This window comes from Lethenteron reissneri, chromosome 51, assembly GCF_015708825.2.
Source record: "Lethenteron reissneri isolate LAM-NWPU_2019-01 chromosome 51, ASM1570882v1, whole genome shotgun sequence".
Lineage (NCBI taxonomy): Eukaryota > Metazoa > Chordata > Hyperoartia > Petromyzontiformes > Petromyzontidae > Lethenteron > Lethenteron reissneri.
The window spans coordinates 5,412,392-5,437,316 of NC_083829.1; the positions used below are offsets into that span (position 1 = coordinate 5,412,392).

Genomic DNA, 24,925 nt, shown 5'->3' on the forward strand with positions numbered 1-24,925 from the left:
GTGGCCAACCGTGCACCGGTCAAATTATAAAAAAAAAACTGGCGAACTTTGAAGATAATTTTGCATAAACATTTTCTGACTTGATTAGAATGTAGAGGCTGGAGGGGGGGGGGGGCTCACCCAGATGCCCCCCCCCCCCCCCCCATTTTATCTGTACAACGGATTGACAAGAATCCATCACTGCACTAGGGAAGGGGAAATAGAGTTGTATACATGGAATATGCAAGTGTGTGTCTGTGTTATTGTTGTACTCGTGTTTGAAGTGTCCTAATTTAAGCTTGTGTTATTTCTAACGTGACGGGAGATGTTTTTTTTTTTTCTAGGAGTGTGAGACGATGTTTACAGCGTGAGCGTAACACAATTTTTTTAAAGGATTTATTAAAAGCGAAAACTTTGACCGGATTTAATAATGACAATACAATTTTCTGTCAATAAAAAAAACTGAAATTTAAAATAAAATAAGCTCTTGATATTGCTTCCAATGTGCTGTGTTTTTTTAAAATAGAAATTATATACAGTGTCACGAAAAGGAACATTTAACATTCTGAAGTATATTAAACAGTTGCAATACACCGCCTTTGACTGCCACTCAATTGTAGATTGAAAACTCATTCGTAGGGCTTTTCATGTAAAGTTTGTTGTCCTATTATTCTTCTATTATTGAAAAAATGAATCTTTTATTATTTATTAATTTCCCCTACGTGACTTTACCGAAAAAACCCAAGAGTATGAATCATTGCAGTCACGAAAGCTTCAAATCTAGAATAAACACCCTCTACGGGGAGGAATTTCACCTATCTGTTAGAGCTTTTTGATTTATTATTTTATTTATATTATTTTTATTATTTATGTGTTTTTACCTACGTGACTTTACCGAAAAAACCTAAGAGTATGAATCCTTGCAGTCACGAAAGCTTCAAATCTAGAATTAACACCCTCTACGGGGAGGAATTTCACCTATCTGTTAGAGCTTTTTGATTTATTATTTTATTTATATTATTTTTATTATTTATGTGTTTTTACCTACGTGACTTTACCGAAAAAAACAGTACGAATCCTTGCAGTCACGAAAGCTCCAAATCTAGAATTAGTCGTTCTTCCCCCGCACCTCCGATTAGCTCGGTTGGCTACGTACGGTGCGAAAGAAGTTCAACACACACACTAAGCCACGTAATGTCAACATTCATAGCAACGTGTCACATATCCATCTGTCTCTCCGCAAAAAAACACAAGCATTTCTCAAATCTCATCATCCGCACACACACCGTTAACCACATAAGTAACCAAAAAAATTTACAAAACTAAAAAATCGCTCCGGAACGAAAAAACTGTCAGGGCGTGTATTCGGTTACCGGTTCAGTGCACATAGCCACGGTCCCTCAGTCGAGTAAAAATAGAAATTTGCCGTGGTCCCCCAACTTTAGCATGCACAGTGTGGACAGGGAGATAGACAGAGACAGACACAGAGAAATAGACACCAGAGACACACACATAGACACAGTGAAACACAGAGAGACACAGAGACACACACAGAGACACAGTGAAACACAGAGAGACACACACAGAGACACAGTGAAACACAGATACAGACACACAGAGACACATAGACACCAGAGACACACACAGAGACACAGTGAAACACAGAGAGACACAGAGACACACACAGAGACACAGTGAAACACAGAGAGACACACACAGAGACACAGTGAAACACAGATACAGACACACAGAGACACATAGACACCAGAGACACACACAGAGACACAGTGAAACACAGAGAGACACACAGAGACACACACAGAGACACAGTGTAACAGAGAGACACACAGAGAGACACAGTGAAACACAGAGAGACACACACAGAGACACAGTGAAACACAGAGAGACACACACAGAGACACAGTGAAACACAGATACAGACACACAGAGAGACACAGAGACACAGTGAAACACAGAGAGACACACAGAGAGACACAGTGAAACACAGATACAGACACACAGAGAGACACACAGAGACACAGTGAAACACAGAGACACACACATAGACACAGTGAAACACAGATACAGACACACAGAGACATAGACACCAGAGACACACAGAGACACAGTGAAACACAGAGATACACACAGAGACACACACAGAGACAGTGAAACACAAACACAGATAAAGACACATAGACACCAGAGACACACAGAGGCACATACAGAGACACAGTGAAACACAGAGACATACAGAGACACAGTGAAACACAGAGAGACACACAGAGACACACACATAGACACAGTGAAACACATATACAGACACATAGACACCAGAGACACAGATACAGTGAAACACAGAGAGACACACAGATACACATAAACACCAGAGACACACAGAAACACAGTGAAACACAGATACAGACACAGAGACAGACACACAAAGAGACACACAGAGACACAGTGAAACACAGATAAACACAGAGAGACAGAGACAGACACAGAGAGAGACACAAAGAGACACCAGACACAGAGAGACACAGTGAAACAGAGACAGACACAGAGAGAGACACAGACGCGTGGCTGGAGACGCAGAGAGAGACAGAGACTGCCATAGAGACCCAGACGTCGTCTTCTTGATCCTTGTTAAACTTTCAAAGCTTTCACCTGAATGGTCTTTACTGGCGGTAAGTCGTTGTTCAACGTTTTAGTTGGAGGAGGTTGCATGCAACATTGTCTTTAAATCGATCATTAAAGCCAAATAATATTCTGTAGTTGAGTAACGATGATCAACACAGTGAAACACAGAGACACACACACAGACACAGCCAAACACAGATACAACGACACACATACAGACAGACACAGACACACAGAGACACACACAGACAGACACAGACAAACACAGACACAGCGACACACAGACACACACACAGCGACACACAGACACAGCGACACACACAAACACATACAGCGACACAGACAGACACAGATAAACACAGTTTCAGCGACACACAGAGACACACACACACAGCGACACACAGCGACACACAGACACACACAGAGACACACAGAGACACACACGCAGACACACAGACACACACAGACACAGCGACACACACAAACACAGATACAGCGACACACAGACAGACACAGATAAACACAGTTTCAGCGACACACAGACACACAGAGACACACACAGACACAGAAAAACACAGATACAGCGACACACATACACACACACAGACACGCAGAGACACACACACAGACACACACAGAGACACACACAGACAAACACAGATACAGCGACACACACACAGACACAGACAAACACACACACACACAGACAGACACAGAGACACACACACAGACACAGACAAACAGATACAGCGACACAGACACACACACAGACACACACACAAACACAGACAAACACACACAGACACACACAGACACACACACAGACACAGACAGAGACAGACACAGACAAACACAGACACAGACAAACACAGACACAGACAAACACAGATACAGCGACACACAGACACACACACAGATACACACACATACACAGACAAACACAGACAAACACACACAGCCACACACAGACACAGACAAACACACACAAACACAGTTTAACACAAATACAGCGACACACACAGACAGACACACAAAGAGACAGAGCCATCGCTTGCCCAAGCTGTACGCATGCGTTTCTGTGATAGTTGTTGAGTACTCACAGCTGTCAACCCATAGACGGTTCACCCCGTATGCTTGTGCAGGGAAATTGAGTTTTCAGGTCCATAAGGTGCACAGCGGGCAACACAAATCAACATGAGTGTGTGCATCCACATATCAAGCAAGCAGGCAGCATCAGCAGTAAGCATGCTAAGTAGCATCATTGACACCAATGATCAAAATTAATGCATTAAACTGTTTTTGTTTAGTAACATAATTTGTGTCTGTTTGTGACTTTGTAGGATGAACGTTGAGATTGTATAAGGGGCACGAGGTGACCAACACGGTCTGAATTGGTCTGTAATCAGGTAAGCGGTTGACAGGTTTGTGTGCTGGAGTAGCCGGCAGATACAGGGATAGAGAAACAGTTCGTATGTTGAACTTCTTTCGCACCGTACGTCGTCCACCGTGCTAATGGGAGATGCGGGGTGGGGGAGAAGGACAACAAACTAAATTTCGATCTAAAGCTTTCGTGACTGCAGGGATTCATCTTCTTGGTTCTTTCGGTAAAGTCACGTAGAAGGAAAATAATAAAAATAAAACATAATAAAATAATTCTCACGACGTTTCGGCCACAACGCAAGCAGCCGTCCTCAGGTGGAGAACAGGTCTGAAGACGGCTGCTTGCGTTGTGGCCGAAACGTCGTGAGAATTATTTTATTATGTTTAATTTTTATTATTTTATTATTTTCCTTCTACGTGACTTTACCGAAAGAACCAAGAAGATAACAAACTAAACACAAAAAGCCGTTCGAGAGACAAGACTTTTCAATCTAGATGACGATTTACAAGTTGCACAGCCCCAGTGGCTTCGCAATATCTGAAGGAGGAGCGTTCCAGACGGTCGCAGAAGTAGAGACTGCGCGTCCGTGCCTCTTAACAACGATGCTTGGTTCGGTTTTTGATAGAACTTCCCTCCTAGACACTCGTTTCGACGTTTCGATCGCAACACAAGCGGTCGTCATCAGTAAAAGGGGTTTAGCCTCTAAAGGCAAACTGTTTATAGAGGTTTTAAATGGGCGTAGCCCAAGTGTCAGTAGCATGGGGGGGGGCAGCTAATGTTAATGTTGTTGACGGTGGAGGTTGCTGCTACTGGAGATGATGGTAGCAGAGGTCGCAACTGGGTACCCGATACCCGTACCCTACCCGATACCTGGCTACCCGTACCCAGCCGGGTACGGGTACCCGTTTGTGACCCTGGTGCGGCCGGGTACGGGTAGACCGTGAGTCACTGGTGAGTAACTCTTTGTCACTCATTTCCCAACGTCTTGTCTCTTCTCACAATTCAAGTTCCTCGAATCAACCCACCCACGCCTGCAACATGGCTTCATCCCAGAGGTCGCAATCAGGTACCCAATACCCGTACCCTACCCGTACCCGGCCGGGTAAGGGTAGGGTTCAGGTACGGCTGGGTACGGGTACCCGTTTGTGACCCTGGTGCGGCCGGGTACGGTTACGGGTAAGGAATCAAAACCCGTTTGCGACCTCTGGATGGTAGTAGTGGGTAATGATGGTAGAGGTAGTGGGCTCCCACCAATAGAGGGCTACTGCTAGTGGTGATTGTAGGAGTGGGCAGCGATGGTCCTGGTGGTGAGCTTCCTCCAATTAAAGGGCTGCCAGGTCTAAAATGGAAACATTACAGACAGTTATGACTACTACCATCACCACTAGCAGTAGCCCTCTATTGGTGGAAGCCCACCACCTCCTCCATCATTACCCACTACTACCACCATCTCCAGTAGCAGCAACCTCCACCGGCAACAACATTAACATTAGCTACCCCGCCCATGCTACTGACACTTGGACTACGCCCATTTTAAACCTCTATAAACGGTTTGCCTTTAGAGGCTAAACCCCTTTTCCTGATGCCGACCGCTTGTGTTGCAATCGAAACGTCGTGGTTTTATTTTATTATTTTTATTACTTTCATTTCTATTCACTTTATTATTATTTTTCTATCTACGTGACTTTACCGAAAGAACCAAAGACTGTGAATTCCTGCAGTCACGAAGGTTTTAAGTCAAAATTTGCGTGCCAGTAAGGGGAACGATGATTGCTGTGTGGTTTAGCCAAGGCCAGCCCCAAGTAGCAGCTGACCCTGTGGGGCATAAGGTTGCTCAGCACGTGACCTGTATAAAATGGGCATTTGTGTGGCAGTAAGGGTGGCGATGATTGCTGCTTGCTGTGTGTCTAATCCCAATAGAGTAGTTTGAGGAATAATTTTCGGATTTGGCAAATGCCTCTCAGCGCGTCGCTGTCTCTATGCGTCTCGGGTGGTCGTACAGTAGATCACTTTCTAAATGTTGTGACGCCAATGCTCACTCGCTAAAGATAGCATGGCTGCCACTCAGCTGTGCTGAGCACTGCCAACAGAATGCCAAGTTTGGCACCAGAGATGGATCTGTGCTTGGCCGGATCAAATTATATCTGGTACCCATAGAGAGGATCTCACCTCTGTGGAGCCTCTGTTGTGAGGTTCAGTCACCCAAGGCCACTTGACCATTGACATATCCCAGCCAATTATCACATTTGTGCCTCCCAACATTAAGCCAGCTTCAGTCCGAATAAGAATGAGATGCTGGGTTTGAAGTTTTCGTGACTGCAAGGATCCATACTCTTTGGTTTTTTCGGTAAAGTCACGTAGGTAAAAAAACTATAATAAAAATAAGTATTTTTATTTTATTAAATATTTGTATTTCATTTTTTCACCTACGTGACTTTACCGAAAGAACCAAAGAGTAGAGATGCTGGGTGGATGACAATGCACTGTTGTCCTTCCACCGCACCTCCGATTAGCACGGTTGGCTGCGTACGGTGCGAAAGAAGTTCAACAAAGACACAGAGGCTCCCAGAGGTAAACGAGACCAGTAGTATAATTGAGTGGGTGAGTAGATTTGTCATGAACATATCTGTCCGGGCAGGGATGGCAGTACAGCAAGTGGATACATTTTCATCCGTATTTTTGGGTCACGTTTACTCTTGCGTTTCATTGTAATTAAGAGTGAGACGTCTTCTTGGTTCTTTCGGTAAAGTCACGTAGAAGGGAAATAATAAAAATAAAACATATTAAAATAATTCTCACGACGTTTCGGCCACAACGCAAGCAGCCGTCCTCAGGTAAAGAACAGGTCTGTCGGAAAGACATCGTCTGAATGAACAGGTCTGTCTTTCTGACAGACCTGTTCTTCACCTGAGGACGGCTGCTTGCGTTGTGGCCGAAACGTCGTGAGAATTGCATTTTATTGTTTTATTTCTATTATTTTATTATTTTCCTTCTACGTGACTTTACCGAAAGAACCAAGAAGATGAATCCCTAAGTCACGAAAGCTTTAAATCGAAATTTAAGAGTGAAACGTTTGATTAATTGAAAACGTAATTGCCTTTCCATTCGACCGCGTTGTGTTCCTTCATCACGGATAGGCCACCGAGTGGTCTTCTCGTTTCAGGACACTTAGGAAGAAGGCCTGGCGGAGTTTGTGAGGATGCAGTTGAGCCAGGAGGAGACCAATGGCCCTATCAGCTCACAGGGACATAACTCGTGAGTCAAGACCAGGATCATCATAAACCGCAATGTTTACAATAGCCCATAGTAGGACTTCGTTTTTCATTTCAGGCTGATTTCAGATATATTACACTGGTCAACACACTTTTTCTGGCATAAGGTATTCAAACGGTTTTAAGGTAATTTTGGGGGTACCGATTCCAAATCTGGCATCAGTTTTTGTCTATCACATCAGGTTTTTGAGATATCAAATATTGCATTTTAAATAAAAACTGTAGAAGAAAAATATTAAATAAATGTGGATATCTACATAAAATTATATTATAAACACACTATCCTAAAAATACAGCACCCTATTTTAACACTAAAGTAGTCACTGACTCGCAACAACTTGCAATCATAATGACAGAGTTAATTTCGGGTAAAATAAATGAAAATGGGGTATGCCGATATCATAAAAATGAGATGTGATAGAGCAAATCTGAGATCAGATTTGGAATCAGCACCCTGAAATTAGCCTGAAACAGCTGCAAAAGTCCAGGCCAGAAAAAAATGTTTTTTTTTTGTTGACCAGTGTTATTTCCTAATTTTTGTTTGTTATTTTACGTTATTTATTCCTGTAGTGTACATCACCATACTTAAGCTCAATATAAGTTTACAACGACCTATCATAGTGTTACATTTTTGGATTTTTGAAAATCTAGAATTTTGGAATTGTAAGGCCAATTTTAGATCTGTATGAATAATTTACAGGCCTATGTCAATCCGTCGCTATGATTGATGGCTGCCCCATGCCGTGTCGGCTGTGAGGGTTATTTAACCATCCTTCACCAGTTGGGTTTTTCCACAACATTGATAAATGAAAATGAATTACATTTCGATTTAAAGCTTTCGTGACTGCACTGATTCATCTTCTTGGTTCTTTCGGTAAAGTCAAGTAGAAGGGAAGTAATACAATAATAAAAATAAAACATTATAAAATAATTCTCACGACGTTTCGGCCACAACGCAAGCAGCCGTCCTCAGGTGAAAACCAGGTCTGTCGGGGAGACAGCGTCTGAATGAATGAATTACAACAAACGATGTCTGCCTGCCTCGTATCTTTGGATCAGATTGCGTGCACAGTTGCAGTAAGACTCTGGGAGGAGAGTCAATGGCCACAAAACCTAAACCGCATCACCTTACACCTGCTCCCGATTCCATCCTGCAGGCCAGAAGAGAGCAGCACCCACAGTCGGATCATCAACTGCATCAGGACGGGTCAGTTTGTCATTTATTGAGTTTTCTTCGCAGCACAGAAAGAGGCCACAGAGATAGCGGGAATGCAATTCTGAGCAGGGCTGCCTGCAAAGTGCGCCCTCTAGGTGTGAATGAAAGCACACGTGGCAGAACCCTGTGGTGCATCTTCACATAGAGTTTGTTGTCCTTCCTTCGCACTTCTGATTAACACGGTTGGTTACGTACGGTGCGAAAGAAGTTCGCGACTGTGTTATCCATAATATACGTTTTTTTTAGTTAGATTGCGTAAATATAAATGTGTCATTAAAACCACCACCACCTGACACAGCCAATTAGTAAGGTTTGTCACATAAACAGAAGATGCCAGTTTGTTACTAGTACAGCACACCGGTGTGTTGGAGAGTAAATCCACAACATTTACAATTTTCAGGAGGGTCTTATTGAGTCTCTCGACTCTTATTTTAGGAGGGTCTTACAGAGTTCTAACCAGGGTGGCCTGCCGGATTCGAACTGGGAACTTTTACGACTCCGGCTGGGCCATGTCACCATGTTTAATGGTGACGACAAGACATTTTGTGCCTTTACAAAGCTGGGCCAGTGCTGGTGGAAGTCCGTGTAGTTTGTAGTTCTGGTTCGTTTGCATATTCCCCCCTGCAATGCCCTGTCACTGCTGCCACTGCCAACGGTATTGGGCTGCAGTCTATGAGTCTCTGTACAACTCTGTGAGCTCTATGCAACTCTATGGAACTCTATATAACTGCGATGCCATGTAACTACCGCCACTCTGACGGTCTTTCGCTTTTGGCGTCCGTGTAACGCAACGAAGAGCTCAATTTTGGGCCTCAGCAGCTGAGATAATGAACTCCCGGGTGCGAGTCTGAAAGGCGGTCGGCCCGTGTCCAGGCGGCGTGCTGGAGCTACAGAAGCTGTCGCGTTTCCGCTCCGCATTCGACGAGGCCGACGACCGAGGGTGGTTCCCACTGCACGAGGCGTCCGTGCAGCCGCTCGAGCAGATCCTGGAGGTCACGCTCGACGGTAACACGGAGAGAGGGCCACAGCCAGAATTTCGTCTATACACAGACGTGTGTACAGGCGGCCCTGGACGTACGAACACCCGCACTTATGAGCACCCGCACTTACGAACATTGACTTCAAACGCGAAGTCGCACGTGCAAACTGGATGTAATCAGTCAGCATCGCGCTGGGACTGAGTGTGTGTGTGAAAGCTGAGTTTAATACGCTTAGGTTTTTTCGGTAAAGTCACCATGTAGGTAAAAAATAAAATAATAAATTACTAAAAGTAATAATAGAAATAAAATAAAATAATAAATCACGACGTTTCGGAGGCAACACAAGTCTCCGTCATCAGGTGGGACCGTCACAGCTGAATTTACTGTATCATGTGATTCAGCTGTGACGGTCCCACCTGATGACGGAGACTTGTGTTGCCTCCGAAACATCGTGATTTAATATTTTATTTCTATTATTACTTTTAGTAATTTATAATTTTATTTTTTACCTACGTGAAATTTGTTGTCCTATTATTTCTTCTATTATTTTTATAATTTATCCTGTATTATTTATTTATTTTTCCCTACGTGACTTTACCGAACAAACCTAAGAGTATGAATCCTTGCAGTCACGAAAGCTTCAAATCTAGAATTAAAGCTGAGTTTGTGTGTGAAAGTGAGTGTGTGGGGAGTGGGGAGCGGTGGTGTAGTGGTTAGCGCGCTGCGCAACTCGTGTCGAGTTCGATTCCCGCTCACGGCCAACACCGGTGACGATTATCTGAACCAGTCCTGGGCCTCTCCTAGGTCGACTCGGCCTCAAATGAGTACCTGGAATGGTGTGTAAATCATCGCCACTAGGGAGACAAAGGCGGCCGGGCGTGGTGCTAGCTACCCACTCCCTCGTGTGCCGTACCGGCCTTCACAGGTGCTCGTTAACAGCACTTGCCCCTACAGTCTGTTCAGGCTATACGGGGGATCTTTGTTTTGTTGTGGGGGAGTGGTAGTGTAGCAGTTAGCGCGCTGCGCTACGGAAGTGGTGACCCGAGTTCGACTCCCACTCACGACCATCTGAACCGGTCCTGGGCCTCCTCTAGGTCAACTCAGCCTCAAATGAGGCCTTGTGTGTTGGTGTAAACATCACCACTGGGGAGACAAAGGCGGCCAGGCATGATTGTGTTCCGACTTACGAACGGGTCTCAGCAACGAATTATGTTATGTTATATGTATATATGGATGTTGAACTTCTTTCGCACCGTACGTATCTAACCGTACTAATTGGAGGTACCTTCACCAGACTCTTGCGACGCACTTATTGTCGGCTCTTCACCGTGTCCACGTTAACCCTCGCACAGCGTCGTACCCCAGCGTGCGGGAGCAGTGCACGCACGCTGGTGAGACGGCGCTGATGCTGGCGGTGCTGGCGGGGCGAGCGGGGAACGTCCGCGCCCTGCTGGAGCGCGGGGTGCAGCCGGACGGGCACGACGACCGCGGGGACAGCGCGCTGCTCGCTGGTGAGGCCGCAGAGGTCCGCGGTTCGACGCGGCAGGCCGACCCTGGTCAATACCTCCGATGGCCAGGGTTGGCTACGTACGGCGCGAAAGAAGTTCATTGTAGTGGTGACCGTTACGGATATGGTGATGTCACCCATAAGAGAGCTGCGTGCTGATAGTTACGCTACGAAATTGACTAATTGTAAGTGTTATGATAAAAAAACACTTGCAAAGGCTTCATTGGGAAATGCAGCAATCGGAGACCCCTACTGTGTGGCGAGATGTTAACTACCTCGCCTGGTGTACAGGAGGTCGTGGGTTCGATCCCGACCCTGATGCCTGCTGCTGTATATTTAAAGTTTGTGTGTCTCTCTCTCATCATCACGGTGGCGAGGAGATGTTAACTACCTCGCCTGGTATACAGGAGGTCGTGGGCTTGATCCTGACCCTGATGCCTATATATTGCATGCTTTCTCCGTGGTCGCGTGGATTTTTCTCCGGGTTCACATTTAGACTCAACAGGCGTTGAGAGTATTTGGCTGCTATAAATGTCCACGTGATAAGCCACTTCGTTGAGCTATCATTTGTGGCCAGGTCGCTTCTGAAAAATAGCTGTGTAGCTCAGTGGGACTTACTTGGTAACGTAAAAAATTGTTGAGTTTAGAAACAGTCTTTACGCCCGGCATGGCTTTCTCAAGCAAGCAAGCGAATGCAATGATAACAATAACAACAACAATAATCTTGATTTTAAGCTTTCGTGACTTCAGGAATCCATACTCTTTGGTTCTTTCAGTAAAGTCACGTGGGTAGAAACAAAATAAATCACGACGTTTCGAACGCAACACAAGCGCCCGTCTTCAGGTGAGAATCGCGACATCTGCGAAGTCTGCAGCGAGCAGCACGATGTCTGCTCACTTATCAGTGCCCTACCGTATTACAGACCAATTTTGACCCTATTGGTCACCCCGTGCCCTTATAAATCTCAATGTTCATCCTACAAAGTCCCATCACAAGGGAGAAACGCAGACAATTTCATTTTCTTTTTGCTTTGGTTCTGTCGGTAAAGTCACGTAGTTATTTCTAACTACGTGCCTTTACCGAAAGAACCAAAGAGTAACAACAATAATGATAATAAAAAAGTAACCCGTAAAAACAAAGTTTTTCACTATAAATCCTTTATATGCGTGGCATCGGTTTTATTTTATTATTCATTTCTGTTTTTCTTGAGTAAGAGTTTCATTTTTATCACATTGGTATTTTAAATTAAATATGACTTTTTTTTCCTAAAAAGTGGAAAATTTTGGAAATTTTTTTTCACGAAAATAAATTGTTACGCACAACGAGTCTGTGTGCAAAATGTCAGCTCGATTGGATCACGGGAAGTGGGTTTAAAAACGACCGAAAGATTTGCACGGTCGTAAGCGCGCAAGCAAGCAAGCAAGTGAACTAAATATAAACGATTTAATAAGTATAACCCGTAAAAACAAAGTTTTTCACTATAAATCCTTTATATGCGTGGCGGCTAGAGTCCTCTCGTCCTCTGGCTTGAGATGGCTACCACCTATGGGTCAGATGATTGCATTGCACCATTAAGCAATTGGTAATTAAATATTATATTTTTGTCCTAAAAAGTGTAAAATTTTGGAAAAAATTTTTCACGAACATTAATTGTCACGCACAACGAGTCTGTGTGGAAAATGTCAGCTCGATTGGATCACAGGAAGTGGGTTTAAAAACGACCGAAAGATTTGCACGGTCGTAAGCGCGCAAGCAAGCAAGCAAGTGAACTTAATATAAACGATTTAATAAGTATAACCCGTAAAAACTAAGTTTTTCACTATAAATCCTTTATATGCGTGGCGGCTAGAGTCCTCTCGTCCTCTGGCTTGAGATGGCTACCACCTATGGGTCAGATGATTGCATTGCACCATTAAGCAATTGGTAATTAAATATTATATTTTTGTCCTAAAAAGTGTAAAATGTTGGAAAAAATTTTCACGAACATTAATTGTCACGCACAACGAGTCTGTGTGGAAAATGTCAGCTCGATTGGATCACGGGAAGTGGGTTAAAAAACGACCAAAAGATTTGCACGGTCCTAAGCAAGCAAGTGAACTTAATATAAAGGATTTAAAAAGAAAACCAGTAATCCGCCGCCCTCCGCAAGCGGTGCGCGCGGGCTCGCACCAGCTGGCCTCGCTGCTGCTCCGGCACGGCGCGGACCCGAACCTCGCGTGCGCCAAGCGGTGGACGGCCGTGCACGAAGCCGCCCGCGGGGGCCGCTCGCACATCCTGGCCCTGCTGCTGCACCACCGCGGCGACCCCAACCGGCGGGACGCGTTCGCCGTGACGCCGCTGGCCGTCGCGGCGCTGCACGGCAGGGTCGAGGCGCTGGAGCAGCTCATCCACAAAGGTGGGCGCCGTCGAGGGGAGTTGACGCCTCGCCCGCTGCTGCCTCCGCAGTGCCGGAGCGCAGGCCGGCACGTGCAGCGATAGCCAACGCCGTCGGATGAGATTGCGTCCGCGTCGGGGAGACTTGGGGAGAGTTGGGGAGACTTGGGGAGACTAGGGGAGACTTGGGGAGACTAGGGGAGACTTGGGGAGAGTTGGGGAGACGTCGGGGAGACTAGGGGAGACTAGGGGAGAGTTGGGGAGAGTTGTGGAGACTTGGGGAGAGTTGGGGAGAATAGGGGAGACTAGGGGAGACTTGGGGAGACTAGGGGAGACTAGGGGAGAGTTGGGGAGACTTGGGGAGACTAGGGGAGACTGGGGGAGACTTGGGGAGACTCGGGGAGACTAGGGGAGACTTGGGGAGACTAGGGGAGACTTGGGGAGACTAGGGGAGACTAGGGGAGAGTTGGGGAGACTCGGGGAGACTTGGGAAGACTCGGGGAGACTCGGGGAGACTAGGGGAGACTAGGGGAGACTAGGGGAGACTTGGGGAGACTAGGGGAGACTTGGGGAGACTAGGGGAGACTTGGGGAGACTAGGGGAGACTAGGGGAGAGTCGGGGAGACTCGGGGAGACTTGGGAAGACTCGGGGAGACTCGGGGAGACTAGGGGAGACTAGGGAGACTTGGGGAGACTAGGGGAGACTTGGGGAGACTGGGGGAGACTAGGGGAGAGTTGGGGAGACTCGGGGAGACTTGGGAAGACTCGGGGAGACTCGGGGAGACTAGGGGAGACTAGGGGAGACTAGGGGAGACTTGGGGAGACTCGGGGAGACTTGGGAAGACTCGGGGAGACTCGGGGAGACTAGGGGAGACTAGGGGAGACTTGGGGAGACTAGGGGAGACTGGGGGAGACTTGGGGAGACTAGGGGAGACGAGGGGAGACGAGGGGAGACTTGGGGAGACTAGGGGAGACTTGGGGAGACGTCGGGGGGACGTCGGGGAGACTTGGGGAGACTCGGGGAGACTTGCGTGCGTGCGTCGGGGGCATCGCGTGTGCGTGCAGGCGGGGACGTCGGCGCGCGTGCCTGTGACGGCGAGTCGGCGCTGTTCGAAGCGGCGCGTGGCGGCAGCGCGGACTGCGTGGCGCTGCTGCTGCGGCACGGAGCGGACGCCAACGCCCCCAGCATGGAGGGACGCCTGCCCATCCACAGCGCGGCGCGGCACGGCCACTACCTGTGCGTACTGCGCTCGTGAATCTGCGGGGGCTGACGCCCACCACCTCCACTCCCCGCCTCCTCCTCGGCCACTTCTCGCCGGGCCCCCCGCCGATCGGGTGATCGGCACCCCCCTCGCCAGAGCCCTCTCTGAGGGACGTGGTTAAGTGCCTGGCTCACTACCGCCCGGAGTTATCCCACAACAACAACAACCGCCATTCGCCACTAAGTGGCGGTGACGTCACCACGACGCTTGTGCCAGGCCATGTGCACCTTGAGGCCACGTGAAGTGTCGAACGCCCGCTGGCAGGAGGTCACGGGGCAGACCCAGCAGGTGCCACGGGTCGACTGACTGAGATGACCGAGATGACTGGCTGATGCACCACCTGTGCCCCCTACTGTACCAACTTGCTGTGCTTTAGCCACCCGGCGCTACGCTCGTTGTTGTGAGCGTCGCTCCTCCGCCCTCCGTTGTTGTTGGAGGGCGACTGCCTCCAACTGCCCAGTAGCGTCCTTCACGAGCCTCCTCCACAGAGGCCGATCTTGACACACACTCCAACACGTACACCGCCACTAACCCGGAGGTGGCTGCGTGCACGCGCGTGCCCGTGCAGGCGCACGTCGCTCACCAAGGCTAGCGCTGAAAATAGTCGTATGAATATGCACGCGCCCCCTTAATCCGCTGTGCAAACAGATGCTACTGCTCGCGGGAAGGGGACGGCTGGGACAGGGCTGTATGAATATGCACCCCTACTGGTGTTAAACGAAAAGAAGGAGGTGACCTGGGTGCACGTCTCGCCGTTGAGGCTATTTCCTACTGTGTAAACGCGCACGCGAGCGCAAGCACGCGTAAACAATGACGGTCGTATAGATGGTAATAGCTGCGCACCTCACACACCAACCCCGCGCTGACATCCTGCAGTCCCGCGCTCGCTCTCTCACGCCCCCCCCCCCCCCCCCGCATGCAGTCGCTCCACTCAAAAATCAGACACCACGCCGAACTTCACCCACACACACAGGAATCACACTACACCGATCTGCTGAACTGAAGTTTATTAATGGCGCGTCTTTAGAAAACCCTGTGCGGCCCGGAGTAAATATTCAGCGAGCAGCGCCTAGCCCAGGGGTCGGGAACCTTTTTGACTGGGAGAGCCATAAAAGCCAAATATTTCTAAATATATTGCATTGAGAGCCATATAGTATTTTTAACGTATAATAAATTAAATATGTCTTACTTTTAATGCGACTTCTGGTGCTGCATGGTTTTGCTGATGGCCTTGTAGTCTGGTTCATACGTGGTGAGGTTGAGCTTCATGCAGGCGTGACCCGTGAAATTTATCTTCAAAGCTAATTTCTGTTTACTTTAAAATGACACAGTATTATTAAGCAATATCACAAGTATTTTAAAATCAGTTCCAAACTGATTTTTTATTATTATTTTTGTCAACTCAAAATTGTCTGGGAGCCATATGCCGTCACCGAAAGAGCCATATATGGCTCGCGAGCCATAGGTTCCCGACCGCTGGCCTAGCCTATCCCTATTCAATCCCTGGGTGTACCCTCACTCTACTTGTCACCTCACAGACGCACTCACGGTGTCGCACGGACACACTGGGAGACAGACCGGGCAGCTGAACAGCTAGAGGAGAACTCCTCAACGTCTTTCCGCTCCCTCCTTTTATGCCCTCGGAATCCAAAGATCCCGGGTCACGTGGTGTTACCCTGTGCGGCCAATCGGGCGCCTACTTTTCGATTTAAAACCGATGCCCCGCCCCTACCTGGAGCGTTGCTTCCCATTACGCCTCGATGCATTGTCTAGGCCCCCGTCCTCCCCACCCCGGACTCAACCGGTTTGGTCGGGTTGGTCGTCCCGCGGAATACACAGCTGTAGTCGGTCCAGGGATTTCCCTCCCACCTCCTCCTACGCGCTGCTTGTGGAGTGTTCGCCCTCGAGGCCCCATCCCCCCGTGCTGTGAGTGTCTCATTGCGGTCAGCCCGGTCAGCTTCGTCGCGCCCATACAACTTTAAGCCAATTCACGGGGGGGGGGGGGGGGCCGCAATGCAATTTGGCCTCGGCGGGGTCGGCCAATCTCCTAGCACTGGGAAACCGTGGGACATCCCCGCTAGGGGCCCCTCGGGTAAAAACCCATGGTACCAGTTGACCCCCCCACGAAGAGCCTACGTGGGTGCGTGTGTGTGTTTAGTGGGGGTGTGTGTGTGTTTAGTGGGGGTGTGCGTGCGTGCGTGCGTTCGTGTGGAGGGGTGCGTGGGGATTGCAGCGCCGGCGGAGTTGCTCCGTTGCTGTGGCACCACAAACCCACCCGCCACCGCCATCGATGTGGTGGTGGCGGTGAAGTGGCCAGGAGATGATAATAATCGCCACCGGTGTTGGCCATGAGCGGGAATCGAACTCGGGTCGCCGGGTTCGCAGCGCAGTGCGCTAACCGCTACGAAGACAAAGATCCCCCGTGTAGCTTTAGCAGACTGTTGGGGCAAATGCTGTTAGCGAGCATCTATTAAGGCTGGTACGGCACACCAGGGGGGTGGTTGGCCAGCACCACGCCTTAGTGGTGATTTTAAACTTGGGGAGGCCCAGGACCTATTGAAATAATTATCAGCACCGTTATTGTGAGCGGGAATCGAACTTGGGTCGCTGGGTTCGTGGCTACACTACCGCTCCCCATGCGCACGCATGCAAAGATCCCCTATATGGCTTTTAGCAGCCTGTTGGCGCAAGTGCTGTTTACTCGCACGCACGCACGGCCTCTGACTCCCTCGCGCACACCGCTGTGCGCGGCGCAGGGCGCTGCAGCAGCTGGCCGAGGCGACGTCGCCGCAAGCGATCGCGGCCAGCGGCGTGAGCCCGGTGCACGTGGCCGCGGACGGCGGCCACGCCGAGTGCCTGCGGCTGCTGCTCGAGGGCGGCCGCTGCGACGTGAACGCCGCGCTGGCGACCCACGCCGCTCGCGAGCACGGGGACGGCCGCCGCTCGGCCCTCTTCTTCGCCGTCGCCAACGGAGACGTCGTCTGCGCGCGGCTGCTGCTGCAGGGTGAGACAAAGGCGGCCGGGCGTGGCGCCGGCCCCCCCCCCCCCCCACGTGTGCCGCGGTGCCGGCCTTCGTGGGCGCCGCTCGCTGTCGGGGCGACACGGCGGGGGGTGATCTCTGTCTTTGCCGCACGTAGCGGGCGCGCTGCCTAACCAGGACCCTCTGAACGCGCTGGTGGTCGCGGTGCAGAGCGGCGACCGTGACCTCGCGCGCCTGCTGCTGCGCCACGGGGCTGACGTCAACTTCCGCTCGACGCTCAACTCGACGCGCTTCCCCAGCGCCCTGCAGTACGCCCTGAAGGCACGCGGCGCACAAACAGGGGCCGTCCCCGGAAGGAGGCCGCGGGCGAGATGCCACCTGGCCACCACCCCCGACCCCCCCCCAGCGGTGGCTAGGAGATGTTAACTACCTCGCCTGGTGTACAGGAGGTCGTGGGTTCGATCCCGACCCTGACGCCTGCTGCTGTATATTTGTAGTTTGTGTGTCTCTCATCATCATCACGGTGGCTAGGAGATGTTAACTACCTCGCCTGGTATACAGAAGGTCGTGGGTTCGATCCTGACCCCTGATGCCTGCTGCTGTATATTAGGAGTTTGCGCATCTCTCTCTCTCTGGTCGCCTGGATTATTTTCCGGGTCCTCCGTTTTTCCCCCCCTCCGCATTTAGAATCGACGTCACGCGTCTCGAGTACATTTTGGCTGCTCTGAATTCCCACACGTACCGCGCTGTTGTTGAAAACGAAGCCTCGGAATACGCCGAACGGGCATCGACCCTACGAATCGGTGCGCCTGGTGCAACGCAACGGGGTAGCCGCGATCGCTGCGGGCTTGTTGCGTGCGTGCGTGTGCCGCGCTGTGCGCAGGACGAGGCGACGCTGCGGCTGCTGATGAACTACGGCTGCGACGTGCGCTCGTGCTTCGAGTGCTCGCACGGCGACGACGACGACCCCACGAGGATGGTGCTCACCTCGTCCGTCATCGAGGACGTGCCCGTACGTACGGGGATCCGCCAGGGGGGCCCTCTCCTCTCCGTTGAAGAGATGTTGCGCGCGGACACGGGGTGAAGTCATTGATGCCGCCACCGCTGCTGATGATGATGATAATGGGAGTCGCTAAGGATGCCGATGGTGGAGTAAGTTGCTGCTTGCCGAGATGATGCGTGCAGACACGGGGTGAAGTCAGTGATACCGCTGATGATGATGATAATGAAGTCGGTTGGGATGCCGATGGTGGAGTCAATTGATGCTGTTGCTATTTGCTGAGATGATGCGTGCAGACACGGGGTGAAGTCAGTGATACCGCTGATGATGATGATAATGAAGTCGGTTGGGATGCCGATGGTGGAGTCAATTGATGCTGTTGCTATTTGCTGAGATGATGCGCGCAGACACGGGGTGAAGTCAATGATGCCGCTGATGATGATGATGATGATAATGAAGTCGGTTGGGATGCTGATGCTGGAGTCAATTGATGCTGTTGCTGCTTGCTTCTGATAGAAAAAAGAAGTCACTGATGCTGCTGATAAAGAAGTCACTGTGGATACTGCCGATGATAATAAAGAATTCACTGATGATGATGCTGCTGGTGACGATGGTGGTCGTCTTCGCAGCTTCGTTGTTTTGCGCTTTTGTTTTCCACGGGACCCACCCAAATTGATGACGGGCACGATGACTCTTCATTGTGCCTCTCTGTATTTATTGGCGACACACGCAGTTCTGCGAGGTCATCACGCTGCGATGGCTGTGGCGCTGGGCGGGCCCAGTGGTGCTCGCCATGATGGACTACGTGGACCATGTGCGTGTCTGCCCCAAGCTGCGTCTCGTGCTGCGGCAAAACGAGCAGTGGCCGGAGATCGACTACATCATGAGTGAGGCCCCCGCCCCCCCACTCAATAGGTGCCACAGTTAACACCGAGGCCCGTGTTTGTTGTTGTTGTTCGCAGCTTGGCTCAGGCTTAAGTGAGCCGGCAACCAGTCGACGCTTAAGCTCGAGCTTGCTCGGAGCATGGGTCTGGATGTTCCGTTGAACTTTTTTTTATCTCTCGCATCGTAACGGAGCTCATCCCGAGGTGCGGTCCCAGAAAACGCTCAAGATTTTCCTTGAGCTGAGCCCAAAGCCCCAAGCCACGGCTGAGCTGGCTACTTTATATACTCTTAGTTCTTTCGGTAAAGTCACGTAGGTAAAAAATGAAATTAAAATAAAACAATAAAAATCACGACGTTTCGGAGGCAACACAAGTCTCCGTCATCAGGTGGGACCGTCACAGCCAGATTAGCTGCATGCAGCTAACGTCGTGATTTTTATTGTTTTATTTTAATTTCATTTTTTACCTACGTGACTTTACCGAAAGAACTAAGAGTATGAATCCTTGCAGTCACGAAAGCTTCAAATCTAGAATGGCTACTTTATCTCATCCATAATAATGTTTTTTGGGTTAGATCGTGGAAGTATAAATGTGTCGTAACCCTCCACCACCCGACACAGACAATTAGCAAGGGATTTGTCATGTAAACAAAACGCCAATTAGTTACTACTTCAGCCAACCGGTGTGTTGGAGAGTAAATCTACAACGTTTACAAATTTGAGTAGCACGACGTTTCGCTGGTAATTACATCCAGCATCATCGGGCGATTCGCCAGAATAGTACTTGATCTCATTCGTTTTTGGAAGCAAAACCCCGTCAATTGTCGTGACCTGGCGATGCCCTCCCGTGGCCGGTGCTGACTTTTCACGCGAGAGGGAATGTAACTCCATCATCATAGAGGCATTTTTTTGGGGGGGGGGGGGGGGTTAGATCAAGTAAATATATAAATGTGCCTGTAAACCCCGCCAGCATCCGACACAGCCAATTTGTAAGGTTTGTCACGTAAACAGAACGTGGCCAATTCGTCACTAGTGCAGCGCACCGGTTGTGTGTTGGAGAGTTAACCCACCACATTTACAATTCAAGTACGACGTTTCGCACCATCAGGCGACAGCCAGATTTGTTGAGAAATCCTCCTGTTGCGGTCTTAAATAGAGGGGGATGAGTGTGATGTCGTCACGTGCGAGCCAGTCAGGTGTGAAGGGGGGGGGGTTAATGTATTCATAGAAATTTCAATGGATATTAACTACCGGTTTTATAATTCATAGGGTAATCAACAGCATTATGCGTGCCCATCGCACTAACGCATCCTGCCGTGTGTAACTGCAGGCGTTATCTGCAGGGCCACGCCACATTGCTCTATGGGCTGCTGCCATCTAGTGGCAACAAATGTGGAAAAGATTGCACGGAAAGAGCAGGAGGAGGGGGTTGGGGTCACGTCAGAGGTCGCAACCGGGTACCCGTACCCTACCCGATACCCTGGTGCGGCCGGGTACGGGTACGGGTAGGCCGTGAGTCACTGGTCAGTCACCGTTTGTCATTCATTTCCCAACGTCTTGTCTCTTCTCACAATTCAAGTTCCTAGAATCAACCCACCCGCGCCTGCAACATGGTTTCATCCCAGAGGTCACAATCGGGTACCCGTACCCTACCCGATACCCGGCCGGATACGGGTAGCCGGGTATTGGGTAGGGTACGGGTACCCATTTGCGACCCTGGTGCGGCTGGGTACGGGTAAGGAATCAAAACCCGTTTGCGACCTCTGGGTCACGTCCCATTCATTCTGAGAGGGTTCACCCAAACTGACCAGGTTTACAGCATTTTTTTAAAGTGTCTGGCGTACAAAGTGCCAGTCGACCGGCGCTAAGTGCGTGCACTTATTTGAACCGGTCCTGGGCCTCCCCTATGTCGACTCAGCCTCAAACGAGTACCCGGTGCGGTGTGTGGACATCGCTGCCGGGGTGACAAAGGCGGCCGGGCGTGGTGTTGGCCACCCATCCCAGGTCGTGTGCCGTGCCGGCCTTCATAGGTGCTGCTCGCCAACAGCACTTGTCCCAAAAGTGTTAAAGGAGCCGTCCATAAATGACGTCACGCGATTTTGGACGATTTTTGACCCCCCCCCCCTTTCGTCACACGGCGTCACAAAAAGTTAGACCCCCCCTCAAATATGACGTCACAAAACTCTGCCCCCCCCCCCCAAAATAAAATATGCTTCAAATCGCTTTAAACTATTGTCATTGTAGTGCGTATTTAATGTGGCGCTGCACTCTGATGTTGTAGGAGAAAACATTTATTTAAAAGTCAATTTAATTAAGTAGAACGTGTTGTCTATATTTACTTAAAGTTGCGCATTTTGATGTGACGTCACATTTCTTACCCCCCCCCCCTCGTCACACATCGTCACAAATGTCTGACCCCCCCCCAGGTGCGTGACGTCATTTATGGACGGCCCCAAATGCTATACGGGGTGATATTTCTAGATTTGAAGTTTTCGTGACTGCAAGGGTCTATACTTGTATAAAGGTGTCAGTTTTTGTACCAGATGAAAGGGTAAAAACCTTTTACTATATTTTGCCACTGGTTAAGGAGGTCTCATAGTGTAAATGCTTACCCCGAGCTCTCAATACTCTGATAGTGCGCTGTTTTTGAGTTGTGCGCCTTTTGGCGTCATCTGGTCCAACACCATGTGAGACTAGGCTCGAAGAAAAGCTGTCTCGGGTGTGGACCAATCAACTTCAAGGACAGTGCATACATTATCATCATCAGAGTTGTTTCTTTTTGTTTGCATTTTTACTGCTTGTGTTGTGATTATTGCAAACATGATCCCTTGTATAAAGGTGTCAGTTTTTGTACCAGATAAAAGGGTAAAAAACGTATTGCTATATTTTGCCACTGGTAAAGGAGGTCTCATAATGAGGGTCAATACTCTTTGGTTTTTTCGGTAAAGTCACGTAGGTAAAAAATTAGAATTTTTTTTTAAATCACGACGTTTCGGAGGCAACACAAGCTTCCGTCTTCATGTGGAACCGTCACAGCTAAATTACTGAAAAAAACCCAAAGCAGAGGTCGCGAACGGGTTTTGATTCCTTACCCGTACCTGGCCGCACCAGGGTCGCAAATGGGTACCCGTACCCTACCCGTACCCGTCACTCATTTCGGGTAGGGAACGGGTACCCGTACCCGGCCAGGTACGGGTACCCGTTCCCTACCCGTACCCTACCAGAAATGAGTGACAAACGGTTTCTCACCAGTGACTCACGGCCTACTCGTACCCGGCCGGGTACGGGTACCCGTTCCCTACCCGTACCCTACCCGAAATGAGTGACGGGTATCGGGTAGGGTACGGGTATCGGGTACCCGGTTGCGACCTCTGACCCAAAGGGGTGATCTGTGTCTTTGCAGGTAATGCGCGCCCTCTGAAGCACCTTTGCCGACTGGCGCTGCGGGCGTGCATAGGCACACGGCGACTCCAAGATGGCGACTGCCTCGCAACGCTACCGCTACCGCGTGCACTCCGCACGTTCCTCCTGCACGAGGGGCACACGTGATCACCCTGGGCACCAAGGCCGTAATTATAATCATATTGGGGGGGGGGGGACACACACACACATGCCCTCACCCCCCCCAATATTCAGATATGCTCAAAATGCCCCCCCTCAATATATTGCTATAAAAAATGCTATGCTATGTAAATAAAACAATTTGCTAAATCTTGGCCACAATATCTGGACTTGTCTTCTTGGTTCTTTCGGTAAAGTCACGTAGAAGGGAAGTAATAAAATAATAAAAATAAAACAATAAAATTATTCTCACGACGTTTCGGCCACAACGCAAGTAGCCGTCCTCAGGTGAAGAACAGGTCTGTCGGAAAGACAGCGTCTGAATGAGCTTTCTGACAGACCTGTTCTTCACCTGAGGACGGCTGCTTGCGTTGTGGCCGAAACGTCGTGAGAATTATTTAATGTTTATGTTTTATTTTTATTATTTTATTACTTCCCTTCTACGTGACTTTACCGAAAGAACCAAGAAGATAAATTGGAACGGTTGTCAGTTTAAATCCTGGTCCCCAGAGGGGGGAGGGGGGGGTGATAGACTTGCATGACAGAAAGAAATCGGCATACTAATGTAGGTGACACCTGGACACAGGCAGTCTTCAGCAGTAGGAGTCTTTATTTCTTCAGGCACGAGACACGCAGGGGCCTTACAGAATTCCTTTCCTGCTCTCTAAACGTCCCGAGCTCTCGAATTTCCCCACTCCTCCACTTATATATCCCTCAAACCCAATTCTCAAAGGTTCCTTGACCCACCATTCCCTCCAGCCACATACCTTCACACTTTCCCCAACAGATCTCCCCCTGTCAAACATCCTCCGTTTCCCGCTCATTCCAATTTAGTATTTCTACCTCCAATCCCCTTCAATATCCCTTTCCTCTAGCCCAGGGGTGGGGAACCTTTTTTCTGCCAAGGGCCATTTGGATATTTATAACATCATTCACGGGCCATACAAAATTATCAACTTAAAAATTTGTCCGTTATATTTGGTCAAACGTTTAATTAACTCACCCCTAATGTGATGGCTAGAACTGCTTCTCTTTGGCGAGGCGTGTGATGTTAGCTGCTATTGATGATGTTGCTGCTACTCGCAACTGCTTTTCCAGGTTTGCTCCTAGATTTATTGAATTTCGAGTCCCGCCTGTGGGTTGCCTTGGCAGGGCTAGACCCAAATGATCTCGCGGGGCCTTACACGGCCCGCGGGCCGGACGTTCCCCACCCGTGCCTAACCCATTGGTTCTTAACCTTTACTGCAGCCTTGCACTCCTTTGGTTCCCAATCGTAAAAAAAATTATGTTAATAAATACATAGGGTTCATTTGTGTTTCAATTATCTTCTAAAAAAAATCTATCCATGTCGTACACCCCCAGACAGGGCATCTCAAACCCCAAGGTTAAGAACCACTGCTCTAACCAAATCCCCTTTTAGTCCCGTCAGGTCCCAAAAGAGAATAATGTATCCACAACTCTGGCTGTCGCCTGATGATGCTGGTTGTAATTTCCTGGCGAAACGTCACGGTGGCACGAATCGTAAATGTTGCAGTGGGCTTCCTCTCCCAACACACCGGTGTGCTGTATTAGAAAGGAATTTGCATGTTCTGTTTACGTGATAAAGCTTGCTAGTTGTATGTGTCAGGTGGCAGCGTGTATAACGACACGTTTGTGTTTACGCGATCTAAGGGGCCATCCATAAATGACGTCACGCGATTTTGGACGATTTTTGACACCCCCCCCCCTTCGTCACAAAAAGTCAGACCCCCCGCAAATATGACGTCATAAAGCTGTCCCCCTCCCCCCCAAAAAATAAAACAAGCTTCAAATCGCTTTAAACTATTGTCATTGTAGTGCGTATTTAATGTGGCGCTGAACTCTGATATTGTCGGAGAAAACATTTATTAA

General features: G+C 49.2%; 2 protein-coding genes across 2 annotated transcripts in view; both read left to right on the top strand.

The window, feature by feature from the left end:
* Positions 1-24,925, top strand: part of ATP5F1C (ATP synthase F1 subunit gamma) — a 375,672-nt gene that overhangs the window by 194,445 nt on the left and 156,302 nt on the right. The gene's annotated exons all lie outside the window — the stretch shown is intronic.
* Positions 1,419-23,158, top strand: ASB15 (ankyrin repeat and SOCS box containing 15). The gene is made up of 14 exons (XM_061572747.1): positions 1,419-2,666; positions 3,762-3,858; positions 3,960-4,025; positions 7,164-7,255; positions 8,430-8,479; positions 9,362-9,493; positions 10,821-10,979; positions 13,126-13,371; positions 14,415-14,586; positions 17,368-17,615; positions 17,749-17,912; positions 18,475-18,603; positions 19,325-19,478; positions 22,878-23,158. The coding sequence occupies exons 4-14, from the start codon at positions 7,200-7,202 to the stop codon at positions 23,021-23,023; spliced, it is 1,656 nt and encodes a 551-aa protein (XP_061428731.1). The 5' UTR covers positions 1,419-2,666; positions 3,762-3,858; positions 3,960-4,025; positions 7,164-7,199; the 3' UTR covers positions 23,024-23,158.

Coding starts and splice junctions, on each gene's coding strand:
- ASB15 (XM_061572747.1), top strand. CDS start 7,200: ATGCAGTTGAGCCAGGAGGAGACCAATGGCCCTATCAGCTCACAGGGA. Junction 14,587..17,367: donor GCGCGGCACGGCCACTACCT/GTGCGTACTGCG, acceptor TGCGCGGCGCAG/GGCGCTGCAGCAGCTGGCCG. Junction 17,913..18,474: donor CCCTGCAGTACGCCCTGAAG/GCACGCGGCGCA, acceptor CGCTGTGCGCAG/GACGAGGCGACGCTGCGGCT.